An 18,488-nucleotide genomic window follows, 5' to 3' on the forward strand; every position below is an offset into this window, starting at 1 on the left:
TCATACTATCTTATAATATCAAAACATCTACATTAATTTCCTTTCCATCGTCATACCTAGTGGAAAGAGGGTTCAGCGCTGTTACCACAGTCCTAACGGAAAAAAGAAACAGACTGGACATCATTAGCCGAGGAGATTTAAGATTAAACCTTGCAAAATTGACGCCAAATGTTGATAATTTATTATTAAAGCATCAGGTTCATTCTTATCACAAAAAATATTGACTTATTGCTTATGTTATTTTATTTATAGTTTAAATTCAATTAATAAATGTATAAATTAACATGTGTTTTTACTTAAAGTTTTTAACACTAAACTTCACTACAGTTAGAAATTTACAGGAAATCAATAACAGGTAAGTAGGGGGGTCTACCCAACACGGAGAAACATGGCAAGGGGTCTACGACACAAAAAAGTTCGGGTAACTCTGCTTTAGAGCGTATAAAATATCCACCTATAACGTGGATATATAATCTTGGTAAGGTGCTCAAAAGACGCTAGACGCATACATCTTTCAAACTAATTGGAGATCAGCGGAAAGCCTATATAATATTAAATTAAAATTAAAGAGATATATATGCAATGAAATGCTAGAGAAACAAATAACGCTCATCTGCAAGAGGTCAACAGGACATACGATTTAATCTAGATTTCCAATAAGACCGGAATTAAGCAGCCAAGTGATGATTGTAGCGCAGCACAAGACGTCTACCCACAATATGGGTAGACGACCTGGTTGAAGATATCGGAGTACAATTAATTTTGATGAATTCTCTGCAGAACTCTTCAACCTTATCACACCAGCTGCGTTTCGATATAGGTCAGCCTTCTATCACCCTTACACTTTACCTTAGAGATGTAGTATTTAGAATTTACATACGTATAAAAATGAGCTATCTCGTTCAATCTGGAATTTAGAAATTGCGTGCTGATGACCCGATCCGAGGTTCTTTAAGGAACCCCCTGAGCTAGGTAACAGGTTGAGGCTTGGGATAAAATGAAAAGAATGGTGATTAAAAATAAAAACTTTCTTAAACTTTAAGTATAGGGTGATCGCGGACTAAATTTTGTTTACCGACGAGAAAATTTAAACCAAAACAAGATTAATGTTTTAATTTTTTTATATATTTTTTTAATAATTACAGTAATCATTCAAAATTAGGTGGAGTTGTTTTATATATACGTGTATCAATAAAATGTCCATCACTAGATTCAGACGCCTTTTACTCAATTCCTCTGACCAGATTTAGGCTTTAGACAAAATAAAACAAGAAATGATAACTAAAACATATCGCAAACATAAAAGTAAATGTAAAACCAAAATAGAAATAAGAACAGAAATGTATAATTAAAAACCGAAAATGTTAAAACTAAATACAGTTGCGAAGAAATAGAGTCGATGTGTGTAAGAAATGTAAATTAAAATAAAAGAAAATGGAGCAAATTGTGAAGAACGTGATGAGAGAATGCTAATAAAAATTAAATGGAAAAATTTCAAGCACAAAAAGTATTTTCTTATAAGATACAACGAGAGGCAAAAAACTAGTTTTAGACAAGAAATAAGAAACATCGCTAGATCTTTCTGGATATCTGTAATAAGATTATAAAAACGATAAAAAGTAAATAACAAGTAAAATACAAGATTTATTTTTAAATCTGCGATAAAATTTTAAAATCTTGACATATGTAATCTGTGATATGCATAGTAAGAAATAAGAATTAACAAAAAAAATTAAGATAAATGTAAATAACATAGAAATAAAATAATAAAAATTAAAAAATAATATAGAATTCAGGAGAAAAGCTGAAAGTTAGGATATGTACGTATAGATAGGCGAAAGTATCGTAGAAATTAAGAAAGTAAAGTTACGTGGAAAAAATTATTGTAAAATCTTCACACATAGGAGTACAAGAGGCCACGAAAACGGGGCCATAGAAAAATAGGTTTAGGTTGAGCGCCTTACGTAACCCGCCTATGACCTTGTAATAAGTGAAGCATAGAAATATTCCGTTTATCGCATTATACCAATATATTTCGTATTCACGATAAACAAACTAAAACCTATTATAACAATTGGTTATTCATTTTACCGCACGTTAAATATATTTAAAGATGATGGCATAGGTTAAGGTAAGCTATGTTTAAATTTAGAACTCCAAGTTCATGAACAAACACACATGTCGTAACGTGTGTTAGTTAGAGACAACATGTTAATATAACCTCATTTTTAAATCGCTTCGCGTTCTATTTTTAAAATGACAGTTTATTTACACATAAATAGATTCTTATTCGATAATACAGTGTTACCGAAACCGCTGTACTGCGTCGTATGTATGTGCAACACAAGAAGTGGACTTCCCCCATGTCAGCCGCTATGTTCCGTTAGTCCAATCAACACATGCTATATATGTATATATATATATACACACACACACACACACACACACACACACACACACACACACACACAAATAACCGCATGTAAACGCATCCTTACAATAATTTTCACTTTCATTTAAAAGGGTGCTGTATTGATACAGAATAAGAAGAATAGGCGAAAGGCGGCCTTCCTAAACTCGAACGCTCTACGAAGCCGAAATTAGCCGATTGTCTCTTTCTAAAGGTCGATGTGCAATATTAATCGCCCGGTACTGTATGTTCCTTTATATTTGACGTAATATCAAAATTTCCTGTATATTAACTTTTTGGAAATATTTGACCATATCGTAATAAAAAAACAAAATTAAAAGTGTAAGCACGTAAGAGGATACATCTGGCTTATTTCAAGAACTAAAAGAACTCATTTAAAAATGTTTCCTGCTAAGTGTAATTCAAGTTATGTATACATTGAATTATAAAGATTCTAAACACTTAATTCACACGATCGTATCGCTGACGATAGAGCCTAGATAAAATTAAAGCCTTTACGTAATTAAATTAAAACTTAATAAAAAAAAACATTTGTTAATTTATTACGCAAGTTAATATTTCGACATTTAAAATTTTGAACGCAAACTTTAAATCCGTAACTCGAAGTTACAAATCGTTATTCAACATAAGTTACTTCAGTTTCATCAGATTAAGTTTTAAAAGCGACGATTTGAATATAGTTTTATACGATTAGCAATACTTCTGCGTGGATTGTTATGTGACTTGAGAAACAATTTGTAACAACGTTTTGACATTTACATCGGGGATCACAAAACTAAATGAATTTGGAAATTATTGTGGATTACTTTATGAACAGGAATGAGATACCTTGACTTATGAAACTAGTCGACATAACCCATAGGTACACTTGATGGAGCGACGATATAATTAAGGTTGTAAGAAGTTGCTGTAGCAGATAGGAAGAAGAGTCATTCTGGTGATGGAAAAATACTTATGTCTTGACTTTAAAATGAAAACCAGCGGCAAGTCTATGGTAATATTGTAAATCTATGGCAGAACCTTGTGTCAAGCTGTGGACATCTTGCAAACGATGAATAATTCAAGCTTGTGCCTTATATTTCTAGAAATATAGTAATGAGTCAGTGTATATATGGGGGACCGGAAAGTAATGTCGTTTCTGTAGACATATACAAAAAAACAGATTGATTTGTTACCGCTCCGGCATTGATTTGTATACTAGATGACAAAAGGTTGATAACGAAGGTGAATATATTGTTGATTATAAATGATAACTTGCTGAAAATGTAGTCGTGTGAATTTAACTTGAGAAAGCGACATTTTTTTCCTGTCCCCCTAATATATACATATATATATTAAACGACCTACGTCTATAGGTAAATCTACCAGTTTTCTTTCCTATAAAATAGGTTATGTATATAAATACTATCCCGCAAACGTTGTTTTGCAAAAAAAAATTGATATTTTAATTTACAAATAAAAAATAAGGGTTGATCGTGGAGGGGTGAAAATTTATGGTTGTATGTATTCTTGTATGCTGTATCATAAAAAAATAAAAACAAAAAATTTCGTTAAAAAAATAAAATTTTTTTTTTAAGTGTGAACAACCTTTATCACTTAGGGGTATAGAAAATAGAAAGTAGCCGATTCTCAGACCTACTGAATACGCATTTTAAATTTGGTAAAAATCAGACAAGCCGTTTCAGAGGAGTTCAAGTTCGAACACCGTGACACGAGAATTTTATATATTAGATATAAAGATAATTTTTTTTTTAATAAATGTCACAAATATTGTCATGATAATTAAGACGTATAAAGATATTGCAATCAAGCTGATATCGGAATGAGAACTATCTTTTTGAAATGAATAAAATTTTTTTTTGTTGTGAAATCGTAGAGGATGTCAAAAGTTAAAGATGTCCAATTGTATCGTATTATTACACGAAATCGGACAATCGGGTTCGTATTGCGGCAACCCAATGTGGGCCGGTGGTTTAGTTAAATCATCGTCTGGTCGTACTGCTGGCGGCTTACGTAACTATCGCTGTAAGCGGGCTTACGCAACGCGACCCACTAGCATACTGACTCTAAGAGAGCACGCCACACTTGCATCCACCTATATATTTTTTTTTTATATATCCAACGCAACACCGGTCGCTGTCAGCATAAAGCCACGGACGCGCTGAAGTAATTTTAATTGCAAACTTTTTTTTAGGCTGAACATTGAATTACCTTTGCCATTTTTTTTTAAGTTTTGGCGCACTTTCATGACAGATGGAGTTGTCAAAGTAAAAATTTATAATTAACTAGTGATTAGTCGCATATACTTTCAATATGGCCGTCTGACATATATTCTTCGCCCTTCCGAAAGTTTTGTAATATATATGTTATATGTTTACACACCTTGAATAGTTATAACGTTTAATTCTAACATTTTATTGCATATGCTTGTAGTTTATTTTTTCTAAATAAACAAGAAATTTACACCAGATATACTCATCGCAGTATCTTCACTGCCATATGGATTAGACAGTTGAAATTTATACAAGAATATTTCTTTCGTCGTGTAGAGTTCTGTTAAGAATGGATATTAAAAAATTTAACCTGATTAAGCTCCTGGGAGAGTTAACTAGAAGTTTACATATTTTAAAAACCTACTCTCTACCTCTTATTTGTTATAAGATTTGGTCAGATTTTTATTTTGACATTTTACAAATTACAAAAAATGAAATATAGCAATAAAAGAATTTCAGGGTACAGCTGTTCAATATACTTTGTATGGGATTACCACCCATATATAATCGTGACGATATCTCAGAAACTATAGCCTTAGATACTTGGATATTAGGCAGGAATGTTCCTTTTGCCAACTATAAGTCAACTAAGAAACGATTTCAAAATCACCCGCAAGTAGGTTAAGGTGACATTCACAAAGTTTACGAAACAAACGGTGAACAGCTATTATATGTTCATATCTTAACTTGCAGTACCCGGCGATAAATATTGCACATCGACTTTTGGAAAGAGACAATCGGCTAATTTCGGCTTCGTAGAGCGTTGTCTCTGTCGCACGAGATACGGCTGACAAAACGTCACATAGTGTGGAACAGAGATAGTACGAAGCCGAAATTAGTCGATCGTCTCTTTCCACAAGTCGATGTGCAATATTTACCGCCTGGTACTGTAAAGGTATTTAATGCATCTCTACTGCGTGTTTGCGAAATATTCCATTATATAATTAGTCTGTTGTCTTCAATAAGATTTATTTACAATAAAATACAATCAACAGCGTAAATTTTAAACTTGTTTCTGGTACGTATATTTAACTGGCAATAATAATTCATTATTAAAGTAATTTTAAGCGCAATTTATATATTTATGTCCTTGTCTACCAAGACAGGAAAAAATAATATGAACAAAAGATTACACCAAAAACTTTGATATAAATATAGGATATAAATTATATATTTAATATCGTATTATATATAATGTTGAATGTAAATTTGACAAATAAGTAAAGCGGAGTTGGTTACATTCAATGTCGTTTCAGAAACAGACAGTTACGTAAAGATTTATTCTTACGCAATTACATTTCAAGTACTCGACAATGTATAATGCAGTTACGTAAATATTGTCCATCGACTATGACAATTAGGCGGTGTTATTCAAAATCTTATTTACTTAATCCATCTTTATTCTATATATGAATGTTTAAAATTAATTTTATCAACACAGAATCAATTTTTTTTTTGCGTATCGCACATATATAACAAAACTTTATTTATAATAAACATTATAATTTAATAAAAAGTATATATTTTACTTCCATGCTACATGCTTGTCAATACACGTATGCAGATTTCTATTCGTACATCACAGTCTTGAATGAAGATCATTTTTATTTATTCTGTTCAATATGTAATTTTATTATACTATATTAATAGGGGATATAATTTATAAAATTAAATTAAATTTTAAAAATGTTTAACAGACCTTGGGCCGCATGTTGCTGTTTTATAGTGACCCCTTGTATATGTAAAATAGAATCTGATAAATCCGATTCTTCCTTCGATAATTAGATTGCGTTCTGAGAAGAACCAACAGCGAACTCAGGCCGCCAGCGTAGTTCAAGCCAAGGTACAGGCATCTCCCAAAGATATCTATGGTAGATATACAACTATCGCTTTATTATGGTACACAGAGGATGCAGTGGAAATTCCACATAATTAATTCAAGTGTGAACTTTCTACGAACTTAAGTCTTTAATCATTAATTTCTTGTAATTTTTAAAAGATTTATTATAAATAAATACAATATTACATTTGAAATAATATTTATAATGTCCTAATTTTTTCACAAATATATATGTCTGTAACAATATTGACATTACACCATTAAAAGCATCTATAAAAAAATTCCATATGTGACAATACATAATGTATAGACATAAAAATGGTGTTACAATATTTCCAAAGGTGTGGGTTGATCGAATTTTATATACCAAATGGTGTATCTCGACCAAAAATTGGACCGTTCTTCTCTTAATTATGGGTCATTTTGTTTTTAAAACGATACATACCTATGTTTTGACTATATTTATATATATATATATTTCTTTTTTCGTTCGAACACTGGAAGGTTTTATTGTAGCCATTAATAGATGTGTACAGACATATAGGAAATACGAATGGTGATTTAACGGTGATCAAAAAGTAGAGTGAATTTTTTAATAATTTAATCACCTTCAAGGTAATCACCGTTCCAATAAAACGCAATTTATCCAGCGCTTTTTCCAGTCTACAAAACAGTTGAATTTCTAACGTATCCTTCAAGATATTAGATTCGGTTTTTTTCTCCTCGATCGTGTCAAAGCTGCGTCCACATAGACTTTAGTTTCCTGAGGCCTCATGGATCCAAATCAAGTGAATACGGTGCTTATGTAAAATCGCGAAGAATCAATACAGTGTGACATTAAAAATGCTTTTTAAATCGAGGCTGGGCAAATGTTATAGACAGTCATACTTAGAAAAAAAAAACTGCTTTCCTAATGCTCGGGAGGTGAAAATGACAATTTCAATTTACTTTTTGATCACACTATATTAGCGCACAATCCCACTGTTTAGATACTAATCATATGTTTACTTTTTCGGCCACATGTAAACTTCTAACTTCTTATAACAGACTTATTATATTGTGCAATAATTTTGTCATTTGTCATTTTATTTATAATTTGTCCTACTTTTATTTGTGTTCTTTGCATTTTATTTCTAGACAGTTTAATATTTACATCTGTTATAGGTTTCTATACTTATTAGTAATTTACGCAACTTTATTAATGTTTCTAATTCTCTATGTTTTTTTATTAGGGGGATCGGAGAGTAATGTCGTTTCTGTCGACATATTTTAAAGAAAATCCGATTGATTTGTTACCGCTCCGGCATTGATTTGTATACTAGACGGCAAAAGGCTGTTGATAAGGAAGGTAAAAATGTAGTCGTGTGAATTTAACTTAAGAAAGCGACATTACTTTCCGGTCCCCCTAATATTGTAAATTAAATCTATTTTATTCTATTGTCGATAAAGAGGACATTTAGCACACCGTTATTGGCTACGTTACTTTTGCCTATACATCTATTATCTTTATCCTATTTCCTACTTCTTTATAAAAAAAAAAAAACTCAACTGGAATAGGCTCCATACTTTTCTAATACAATTTGGCTCATTCGGCACCTCGTTTCAATATCACAAAAAACCCACTTAATATTTATATAAAATTATATATATATTTATTATAATAGGTACATTATCATCGTCATTTCAGATGTAAGATCCCCCCCCATAGTTGGACAAACGTCTCCCACATAGATTAGGATCGGTTGGAAGCGGCTTACAGCGCAAAGTATGTTAAAATATATACTCAAAGTATATAAAACTTTAATGAAAACAAGAAAATCGTTTCATAGCGCTGTAAATTAAAAATGTTTACTTAATAAATGCCAATCACAAGATGTATGGACGTAAAAATAAACTAACTAAATATAAAACATAACTATAACATCACAACATATTTTAAGTATCAACTAGTTTTAAATAAAGAATGCTTAAAACACTAAAAACTTTTTTTTTTCAATTGAACTCTACTACACGTACAGGCACACAATACGAAGACAATAATGTAAATCTATAAAAAAACGCCATGAGAACTAATTCGAATTTTAAAAAATTATGCAAAATTCAGAATTCCCTTTTTTATAGAACTTATGTAACTCTGTTACGATAGCCATCACTAATATGAGCAATTAAAATAAAACCTAATCTTGAGAAAATATTTACGCTTAGTTTTTACTTAACAACAAAAACGCTTTGGTTACACATTTTTTCCTAAAGTGTAAAGATAATGACTAAATAATTATGTAATTGTTATAAAAATAAATCATAAAACGTTTCGATATGAATTCGAAATCACGTAAAAGGTTTAATGTCCGATAGATGGAATATCGCAAGATAAAAATATTATGTATTGACTATTCTTGGTCTCAACTAAAAACTGATCAAGTCACACTATCCAGTCATCATCCATCATCAGAAATTATTTTTTTCCAGAAATATATGGATGCTGTGACAATATGAAAATATACCATAGTCGCGATAAGGTTTGTAAATAAATAAAAATATTTCTTTATTTACAAATTTATTTACTTTTCGTCCCAAAAAGAAAAAAAATATAAACGTCTCCGTATAAATAAACGATAAAAATGGACGATGTACGAAAAATTAAAAAAAAAATTTGAAGCGATATATTTGTAAGACGCATAAACATTTTCATTGTCATAAACTCAAGTTTAAAAAAAATATTAAAACAACTTACCTAACACAAAAATGGCGAGGGGTATCAAAACAAAATCGTAATCTTACCCGAAGTTCAAAGAACCCGTATAAGACATAGGCAATTGTGATATTCCGAATGAATTTGTTACTTTATAGATTTAAATTCAATACAATATATTATGTAATGGTTATGGACGCAATACTTCGCAATAGTATTACAAATTGAAGGTTTAATTATACATTGTATTATAGATACTTAGAAAGACAATAATTACAATGTAAAATTATTCGTAACAAAATTAAGAAACAAAATATCGCAGAAACACAAACAATAATTTGAACGATAAAATTGGGCGCGAATCTGCTGTTATGTATTCAATAGTAATAATTAGGTTTTGTTATTACTCTAAATAACATATTACACGTTCGTGAAAATGGTGTCTTTTTTAATTTTTAAATTTCGTAACGCAAGGAGAAATATTTGTCAAATGTTACTAAAACGAACAACTTAAAATGGCGGGTAAAATTTTTTGTACTAATACAGTTTATTATGTCATTAGCCCGTTCCAGGTGTTATTATAAAAATGTTAACTAATTTATTCAAATTCTATTTTATATTCCAGAACAAAATTTCCAATTTTTTTAAGAAATTATGCAAAATATAAATGTTATTAACGGATTGCGACACTTTAGTTAACTTTCTTACATAATACCCACGTGGCAAAAATAATAATTTTTACACTTATTTAACTTCATTCTAGTAAGCATTATATAAGAATTAATCCACTAATAAAAATTATCTAACGAAATATAAACGTAATATAGTTGTCCCTGCCGGCATTACTAAATTAAATGAAAATATATAGATAACGTCTACTCACCTCAGTAAATTTTCAATTGTACAAAACGCAGAATTTTTACACTCCTACAAAGATATTGCGTAAAACTTTATCAAACGACACTGTCTTCAAAATGGTAAGTTTAATTAAATAGCATTGCAGGTTATCCCGCGTCCACGTCTCAAACACATCTGTTTGGTTCTGCTTGGTCATTGGTTTGAAGCGCACAGACACTAAAAACTACCTACAGATGGCGTTTTTTTGTTGTGTTTTGACATTATTGTAAATTTGTAACAGAAATAATAGATATACATTATAAAACAATGCTAAATAAAATGAAAAATATATAATACAATTTGAATATTCCTGTATTGTTTAAAATAGAAACTAAACAATATTTGGAATAAATATGTATGATATTACATAATAAATATTTAAAAAGTATGTAACATAAATTTTGATACTTTTTATAGAGATAGTTCGTTTTTTAAATGTTAAACCACTATTTAATTATTACTAAAGTAATATTGTTGGTAATTATTCAATTATCTTTCGTTTTCGTCTCGTATTCTTGTATAGATAGAATTACTAATTGATAAAATCTGGATACTGTGCTACTGTAATAAACAAACCTTTGCAATATCTTTACAACATTATTTCTCCCAAATCTGGACTCTGAACAAAGTGTGTTTCTATATTCATATATTCACATGTTATATAAAAAAATTTCCAGTAAAAATATTAAAATACAGAACATTACCGATTTATGTAATAGTTATGGCAATACTGATCAAGTACAAAACTTGATGTTGATACTTTTATGTCCTGGTGACTTTTTCATTGTATTGAGAAATGAATCATAAAAATAATTGATTGGCAATATATTTAGTAATTAATTTAAAATGAAAAATCACTTATATCCAAATCCAAATATCAATTTTTTCTGAAAGTGTCTTTTCTCTTATTTAAGCTTTTCAGTAATAATTTATCATTTCTGATAAGAGCGTATGATGATGAAGATGACATCATCACACACTCTTATCAGAAATGATTTCATGTCTTTAAATAATATTTTTGCCTGTGCTTTTCCATTTTTTTTCATTGTCTGCACTTTTTGTAATAAACTAAAAAGGTCAAGAAAACTAAGTATTAAGAAAATAAGAGAATATTTATTAAAAAAAAACGATTAGATCAACACGTCTTACTACTCTGTGGGAACAGTTTTATTCGACTAATAACTGATGTGAAATAAACTATTATTTTATAATTAAAAGAAATTGTAAATGTTTAAAATAGTATTAAGTAAATCGGCCATTAACATGAAGATATCAGAATTTTAAATAAACTTTATTCCTAATGTAGCGAAAAAATATAGTAGACATTGTGTTTGGAAACTTGAACTGTCATTTGCGAATGACATTAACAAAGGGTTACCATTTTTCAAAATTTCAATATGTTTCAAAATAAGGCCAGGTTGTCGTGGGTCAACAATAGTTTTTACTATATATACGCTTAAACTAGCTTTGCCTGCAGTAAATCGATATACTAACTGCACCGTAATAAACCCATTTTGTTTGAAGATGAAAGCTTATATTATACTTATTTATCTAGAGTTTATAAGATTCCTTCTTGTTAAAATGGCCATTGAGTGTATTTGTTCAGGCTTTCAATTTCTATTAATTAAAATATCGGCAGTTTAATTAAAATCCATGATTTAAGATCTAATTGAATTAGTTTCCAAACCTGCAAGTGCCATAATCTAGAAATATTGCAAAAAATAATAAAATTAATTTGTATCTACCTCATAGTCTAGTAATAATATTCGTAGTACTAATGGAAATTCGTTTAATCTAAATAAAAATTTTGTAAAGCTAACTAAGAAGGTTTAAAAAAATAATTTAATTTACTTTTTAGATGTGGTTTTACCACTGTATGTGTAATTAGAATTGATCATTGCGTGTTTACAACATTTTGTATTAAATATAGTTTTAGGCGACAGTGATTTTTACAATATATTTACAATTTTTAATTTAGTTTATTTACAACACATCAAGTAAAGCTATTTAAAAGCAAGAGAAAAAAATTTAATATTCCTAAACTAAATTTGATTATTTACCAATTTTATATTTTTTGTTAGAATTTTTATACATTTTAGTAGTTTTTCATATAATTTTTATGGTAGAAATTTATAAAGAAATGTTGTCACGCTGGTTATACGAGTTGGTTCGCCAAAGATCCGTGATCTGTGAGATGTATTGGACAGATTTTCGGCCTAAAATTTATATTTTGAATTATTAATACCTTTTCTTGCGGTAATATTTTGACGATATTTAAGAAAAAACGTATTAATTGTTTATTACTAAACGTTAATGATAAATATAGACTTAATACATAGCAGATACAGTGTTATTTCTTCAAAGAACTTGGACATATTTGTTTGGTGTCACTGTGTTTGAATATTTTAGTTCGAAACAATTTTGTTAGTGTAATACGAAAATTGTGTCAGATACAAATCTAACTCGTGGAAAATGTAAATTGAAATCAGTCAAATGTATCGTTGACGTGAGGTTTTTGTTCATAAAACTGCATGAAAGTTATTTTCGTTGAATAAATCTTGCAGTTAAAGGAACAGAAGCCATGGAGGAAGACAGTGATGACAAAGATGATACTAAAAGGTTAGTTTTACAATAATTCTATTATTTATAATATTCTTTATATATAAATATAACTTAAGAGTAACATTATACACATACAACAAGTATATAAATATAAGGTTTATACATTCTAATTGAGGTTTTTTTTTTATATACTGTGTTTAAATTTATTCATTACATCCACAATTGGTTACCACATATATAATAGTTATATATGTATATGTTTATATTGTAAAAATAGGTGATCTTTTAGCTCAGAGCATTCTCTATCAGATGTTATTATAATAATAATCAATTTACCAACCTTCTATTTGTTAATAGCTGGAACTAAAATATAAACATATGCATAAGTAACAATGTATTGTAAACAGTAGTTTTTTTATACTTAGTTTATGTATATATTTAAATTTAAATAGATAATATTTATTTACATAAATTATACTTAAAAACAAAACAATTGTGGCAATTTTTGTGGAAGGCCTATGCATTTAAGTGTGCAGTTATCAATCAGCTTACATATTTCACTATTTAAATTACATAACCTACAATTAATAACTGACTTATACTTCTCGCATGTAAAATAAAAATTTATCTCGAACTTCAATCTGGAGAATCTTGGATAAGGAATACAATGCCATGTTTTAGTATAATTATGTTAGTTTTACAGAAAAACCAAATGATTTTTTCTGCTCCGGTGTTGATTTGTTTACTAGATGGCAAAAGTTTGTTGAACAAAAGTGAATATATTGTTTATTAGAAATAAAAACCTATTAAAAATGTAGTCGTGTGAATTTAACTTAAGAAAGCGACATTACTTTCCGGTCCCCTTAATAGTTATCATTTGATATCATCTGGTCATTTCACAAACACACCATCTAGTATACAAATCAATGCCGGAGCGATAACAAATCAATTGGTTTTTTAGTAAAAAATCTTAACAGAAACATTACTTTCCATTCCCTTTAATGTTTTTTAACACACTTACATTAAGTACTATCATTTATATATTTATGTAAAATACTTTGTAGACATAAGTATAATGGGGAACTTCATGCCGAAGGCATTCTCTGCAAGGTAATCTTTAGGCAGTGCAGAGATAAATTAATAAATGCAGGTAAAACAATTAATGTCATAAAATAAAAAAAGTAAAATCAAATTAAAAAGGAAATAATTACATAAAAACACCTTATATAAACATACTAATAGGTAATAATTACTGTAATTATATATAATTATGCTATAGCACATGTAAATATCTATATAATCATAACAATAAAATATAATTATTGGGCTAATTACCTCAGCTTGTCAAGCAATAGTTTTTCAACCATCACTACAAAACAATATCTAATCGTCCTAATATCACAGAGGAGCGTGTTCCAGAGAAGAATAGACTGTATTGCAAAAGAGTATTGTTATTTAGTATTAAGTGTCATAGTGTAACAAATTTAAGAATCATGTGCCATTAATTTATAAATGTTTATAATTATTAGCAACCTTACTACCTTCTTCCTTCAAAATCATCACCACCCACTACAAGGCACAGGCTTACCCCAAAGATATCTATGGCAAGATATACCATAATTGCCACAAATAAAGAATGTTCTATGTGGTATTATGGTACACAGATGTTGCTGCTACCTATCCTCTGGAAACATGATTGTGAGCCATGGCAATCATATATTATTAATGAACAAAGTGTGAATTATATATATGTCCATATCTAGGGAATTGAACCCGAAACCTGTTACATACTAATTAATAATAAACTACATATTAATACATATTGTATTCTATAAACCATATGTTATTTTATGCCATGCCAGGATATCTAGTTACTGGCCTATAAATTTGACAACGACTGGACCACCCAGGAATTTTAAATAACCAGTCTTTAATTTACATATTTTAATATGTTTTATACAGTTAAGGTAATATTTCAAATTGTATTTGTTTAAAAAGGAGAACTCGGAACTTGAGTGAGAAAAAGCGCCGTGACACATTTAATATGCTTGTCAATGAGCTGTGCTCGATGGTCTCTACAAACAACCGGAAAATGGATAAATCAACAGTCCTCAAGTCAACGATATCATTCCTGAAGAATCACAATGGTTTGTAACCTTGTTATAAGTATATATCTGTAACTAAATTGTTTTAAATTAGCCAGCTTCTGATTTGTTACATGAAAATAAGAATAAGTTATTTATCTAGGTTTTGATTTCATATAGCATTCTTTTCTATCGCAATTATCTAACTGTTCCAGCAATGTATAGAAGAGATAATACTCTACAAAACCATATACAGGCAATGTTTGCTATAAATCAAAGGTTTCCAGACATTATTTTCACATAGATCACTGTGGACTAGGACTTATAATACCAAGCTAACATCTGAATATTGGCATTTGAAATTTAAAATATCAGGATACCAGTATTAAAACATTGGTATTATTAATAAACAAATTTAGTACTTATGTTTTTATTATATATGAAATCCAATAAATTTTGTTCTGAAATGAGTATATATTATTTATTTTGTTACATAGAGAGTAGGAGTAGATAGATACAATAAAATATTCAATTTCTATCAACTATTGTAATACCAAAATACCGGTATTTTTTACATGAATACCAGTTTTTAATGATGGAGAAAAATTTCAGAATCCTGGTATTGTAAGCCCAACTGTGGACCAAGTAACATTTGCTTAGCTGATAGGTGAAGTTAAGTCAAAATATTAGTTCATCTCAAAAGCTGGTAAATTTACGTGGACCCACACTTATGAAATGTGAACAATTTATTTTACACCCCAACATAGATGTCATAGGTCTTCATTAGCTCTTGGGGGTGCTACTGCTAGAAATCATACTCTTCTGTTTTTACTGAATATGGTTTAAAATTCTGTTTTTTAGAAATAACAGTCAGATCCAGAGCACATGATGTACAAGATGATTGGAAACCAACATTTCTCTCCAATGAAGAGTTTACATATTTGATGTTGGAGGCTTTGGAAGGTTTCATCATGGTTTTCTCTGCCACTGGTCAAATATACTATGTATCTGAGAGCATCACATCTTTGTTAGGACATAATCCGGTATGTAATCCTTACAACCAGAGATTTGATATATACCTAAAGTTAGTGTTGGAATAATATGGAAAGAGTTTTTATTGATAAAATTGATAATAGAGAGAGTTAGATGGATAACTATATCTCATTTTAGTAGTAACTCGGTAAACAGTTTCTTTTGTTAATTTTTCATGATGTTGACTTCCATAATCAACTAAAAATTAATCTAAGTAAATTTGCATCTGAATATTGATATCTTTATATGAATATCCTAAATTTAAGTCCTGATAAGGATATTGAAGTATTTTTTATTTCTAATATAGTATGTTTTAATTTTGTATTTATTTCTAGAATGATCTTATCAATAAAAGCATTTTTGATTTGGCATTTGAAGAGGACCGCCCGAACCTATACAGCCTTCTGCAGAATCCAAGAACCATTGATCCAACACATCCATTAAACAGAGGTAATTACATTTATTTATAATATTTGTGTACAATACCCGAGGATATATATTGCACTTCGACCTTTGGATAGAGACATTCGACTACTTTCGGCTTCGTAGAGCGCTATCTCTGTCACACGGCTGACAAAACGTCACATAAGTAGTGTGGGACAGAGATAGTGGTCGAAGCCGAAATTATCCGATTGTCTCTTTCCAAAGGTCGATGTGCAATATTTATCGCCGGGTACAGTAAGAAACACAAAATTTAAGCATTTTAATTTCTTACTCTATGCAAATTTTTAAAATATTTATTTCGTGAAAATATATGTACAAAATGTCTGTTAGGTTATGTCCAATTCTTTTAAGTTAAAACGCATAACTTATTTATGTATATATGATTGTTTTTATTTGCCGGCGATTTTATAGAAATTGTGATTAAATATAAAATACTTTGAGAATTAAAAAAATATTTGTAAAAATATATTTAAAAGTAGATATATATCATTGAATGGCTTTGTTTATTAAATATAATTTTGAATAAGAAATATATAATGTATCAGTGTTATTCAACTTGGGGCCTATGGACCACAGGGGGCAATATGAAAGTGGACTCGACAGGGGTTTCGTCTTAATATAAAAATTATATGTTACATAGGGGGGCGTAAAAATTTAGTAAGGTTAAGGTGATGCGTGACATATAGGTTACAAATTATTGCTATATGTGCTATATCAATGTATGTTTTAGTAAAAACAGTGCTCGAAAATGTGGAATATAAAAATAGTTGTTTGTGTTGAAATATATTAGAAATGTAATACAGATTAGCCAATGCGATTTTATCGATTATTTAGCAAAAATATAGATAATATATACCACATTGAAGTGCAAACTGACATTGCGATTATTTGAATTCTCTTTAAATAAGCACGGCGAATTTTTTTTTTGTTAATTTTGTTTTGTACAGTCTAACGTTTTGCATTTAGTTAAGCTATGTGTGTTTTTTTTATGTGTTATGTTCGCATTGTTTATTAGAATTTATTTATGTATATTTTGCGAGTTTTTTTTTATTTTTTTATAACCTATTCCTTTGTGTTGCAAATATAAATGTGGTATTGAACTGCGGCACGCCACGTGGATTTAATGCTTCAGAAATAATTCAGAATATGGGAACGTAAGACGTTAGTTGTTTAGAATTGCAAATGTACGCTTTGTTGAGGCGATGTGATCTCATTTTATTTATGAATCTCTTATATCGACCACTAGCAGGTAGGTGTAAGCTTCCAACTACGACTGATGCAGCGTCAGACCATGGGCGGTTCTAGGCGCCCTCTAGACCTGGACCCTCCCCCCCCCCCGCCGCGTCTATAACTATTAACTTTGTCGTCGTAACAAGAAAGTTTTGTTCGTATTCCAACAAGCTATTTTATAAGTATGTATAGCTTACAATATCGTATTAATTACGGCGTTTATTCTTATGACGGCAGAATAACACTCATTGTTTTTATGCCTGTAGCACATCTCTGTTGCGAAACTAAGCGAGAATGATGGTCCAAGACGATGCTCTTAGCTGAGACGGCGTCGTCTGTGTGCATTGCACACCCTGCACTATAGGTTGAGCCGCCCGTGCATAAGACCGGTGATAATGTTGATAATATAAATTTTTCTCTATTGTGTATTTTAAAGTTTCAAAAAGGTAGTAAATGCAAGAGTGCGTTACGCAATAAACGCATATGTACATCTCGGCCAGACAGTGTAGTGGCTGTGATCGATACAGCCGTGAGCCCGGGCCGACGCGTCACGTGTACGGGCATGTTCACGTGATTAATCACGTTTTCCAAACTCCGTATCGAGCGGGGCCACCTTTGTCCGGGGGTCGGGCTTACATTTGCGAAATATGTTTATGAATAATTCCGGAAGTTTTGATTGCATTTGTTTATAAATAATTTTCTTACGGTAAACTATTTAGTAAATTGAACATTTTATTCTTAATTCGCTACTATGATTTACTCAAATCGATTTGTCGAAATATAAATCGATTTTTTTAGGCGATTTAAAATATGTAACAATTAAAAATTAAAATTTTTATTTATAAAGAAAATAGCTTTTTTTAAACGTTCATAATATTGATTATTATTTTAAAATAGTGTGAGCTATGAGATCGAATGAGAAATGAGATTCGTTGATGATCGATCAGGGGAGCGGCAAGTTGAACTGTCAATGGAATTAGGGTTAGGACAATGGACTGACATG

General features: G+C 30.0%; 1 protein-coding gene across 1 annotated transcript in view; it reads left to right on the forward strand.

The window, feature by feature from the left end:
- Positions 1-12,460: 12,460 nt before the first annotated feature.
- Clk (circadian locomoter output cycles kaput protein Clock) overlaps positions 12,461-18,488 on the forward strand; it is a 29,527-nt gene continuing 23,499 nt past the window's right edge. The window contains exons 1-4 of the mRNA XM_068764607.1: positions 12,461-12,752; positions 14,694-14,842; positions 15,641-15,822; positions 16,147-16,261. Coding sequence (XP_068620708.1) covers positions 12,715-12,752; positions 14,694-14,842; positions 15,641-15,822; positions 16,147-16,261 — 484 coding nt within the window. The 5' untranslated portion in view covers positions 12,461-12,714. The remainder of the gene's footprint in view (positions 12,753-14,693; positions 14,843-15,640; positions 15,823-16,146; positions 16,262-18,488) is intronic.

This window comes from Battus philenor, unplaced genomic scaffold, assembly GCF_028537555.1.
Source record: "Battus philenor isolate CCGP_79_NKW_IND1 unplaced genomic scaffold, ilBatPhil1.0.hap1 SCAF_1, whole genome shotgun sequence".
In the NCBI taxonomy this organism is placed as follows: domain Eukaryota; kingdom Metazoa; phylum Arthropoda; class Insecta; order Lepidoptera; family Papilionidae; genus Battus; species Battus philenor.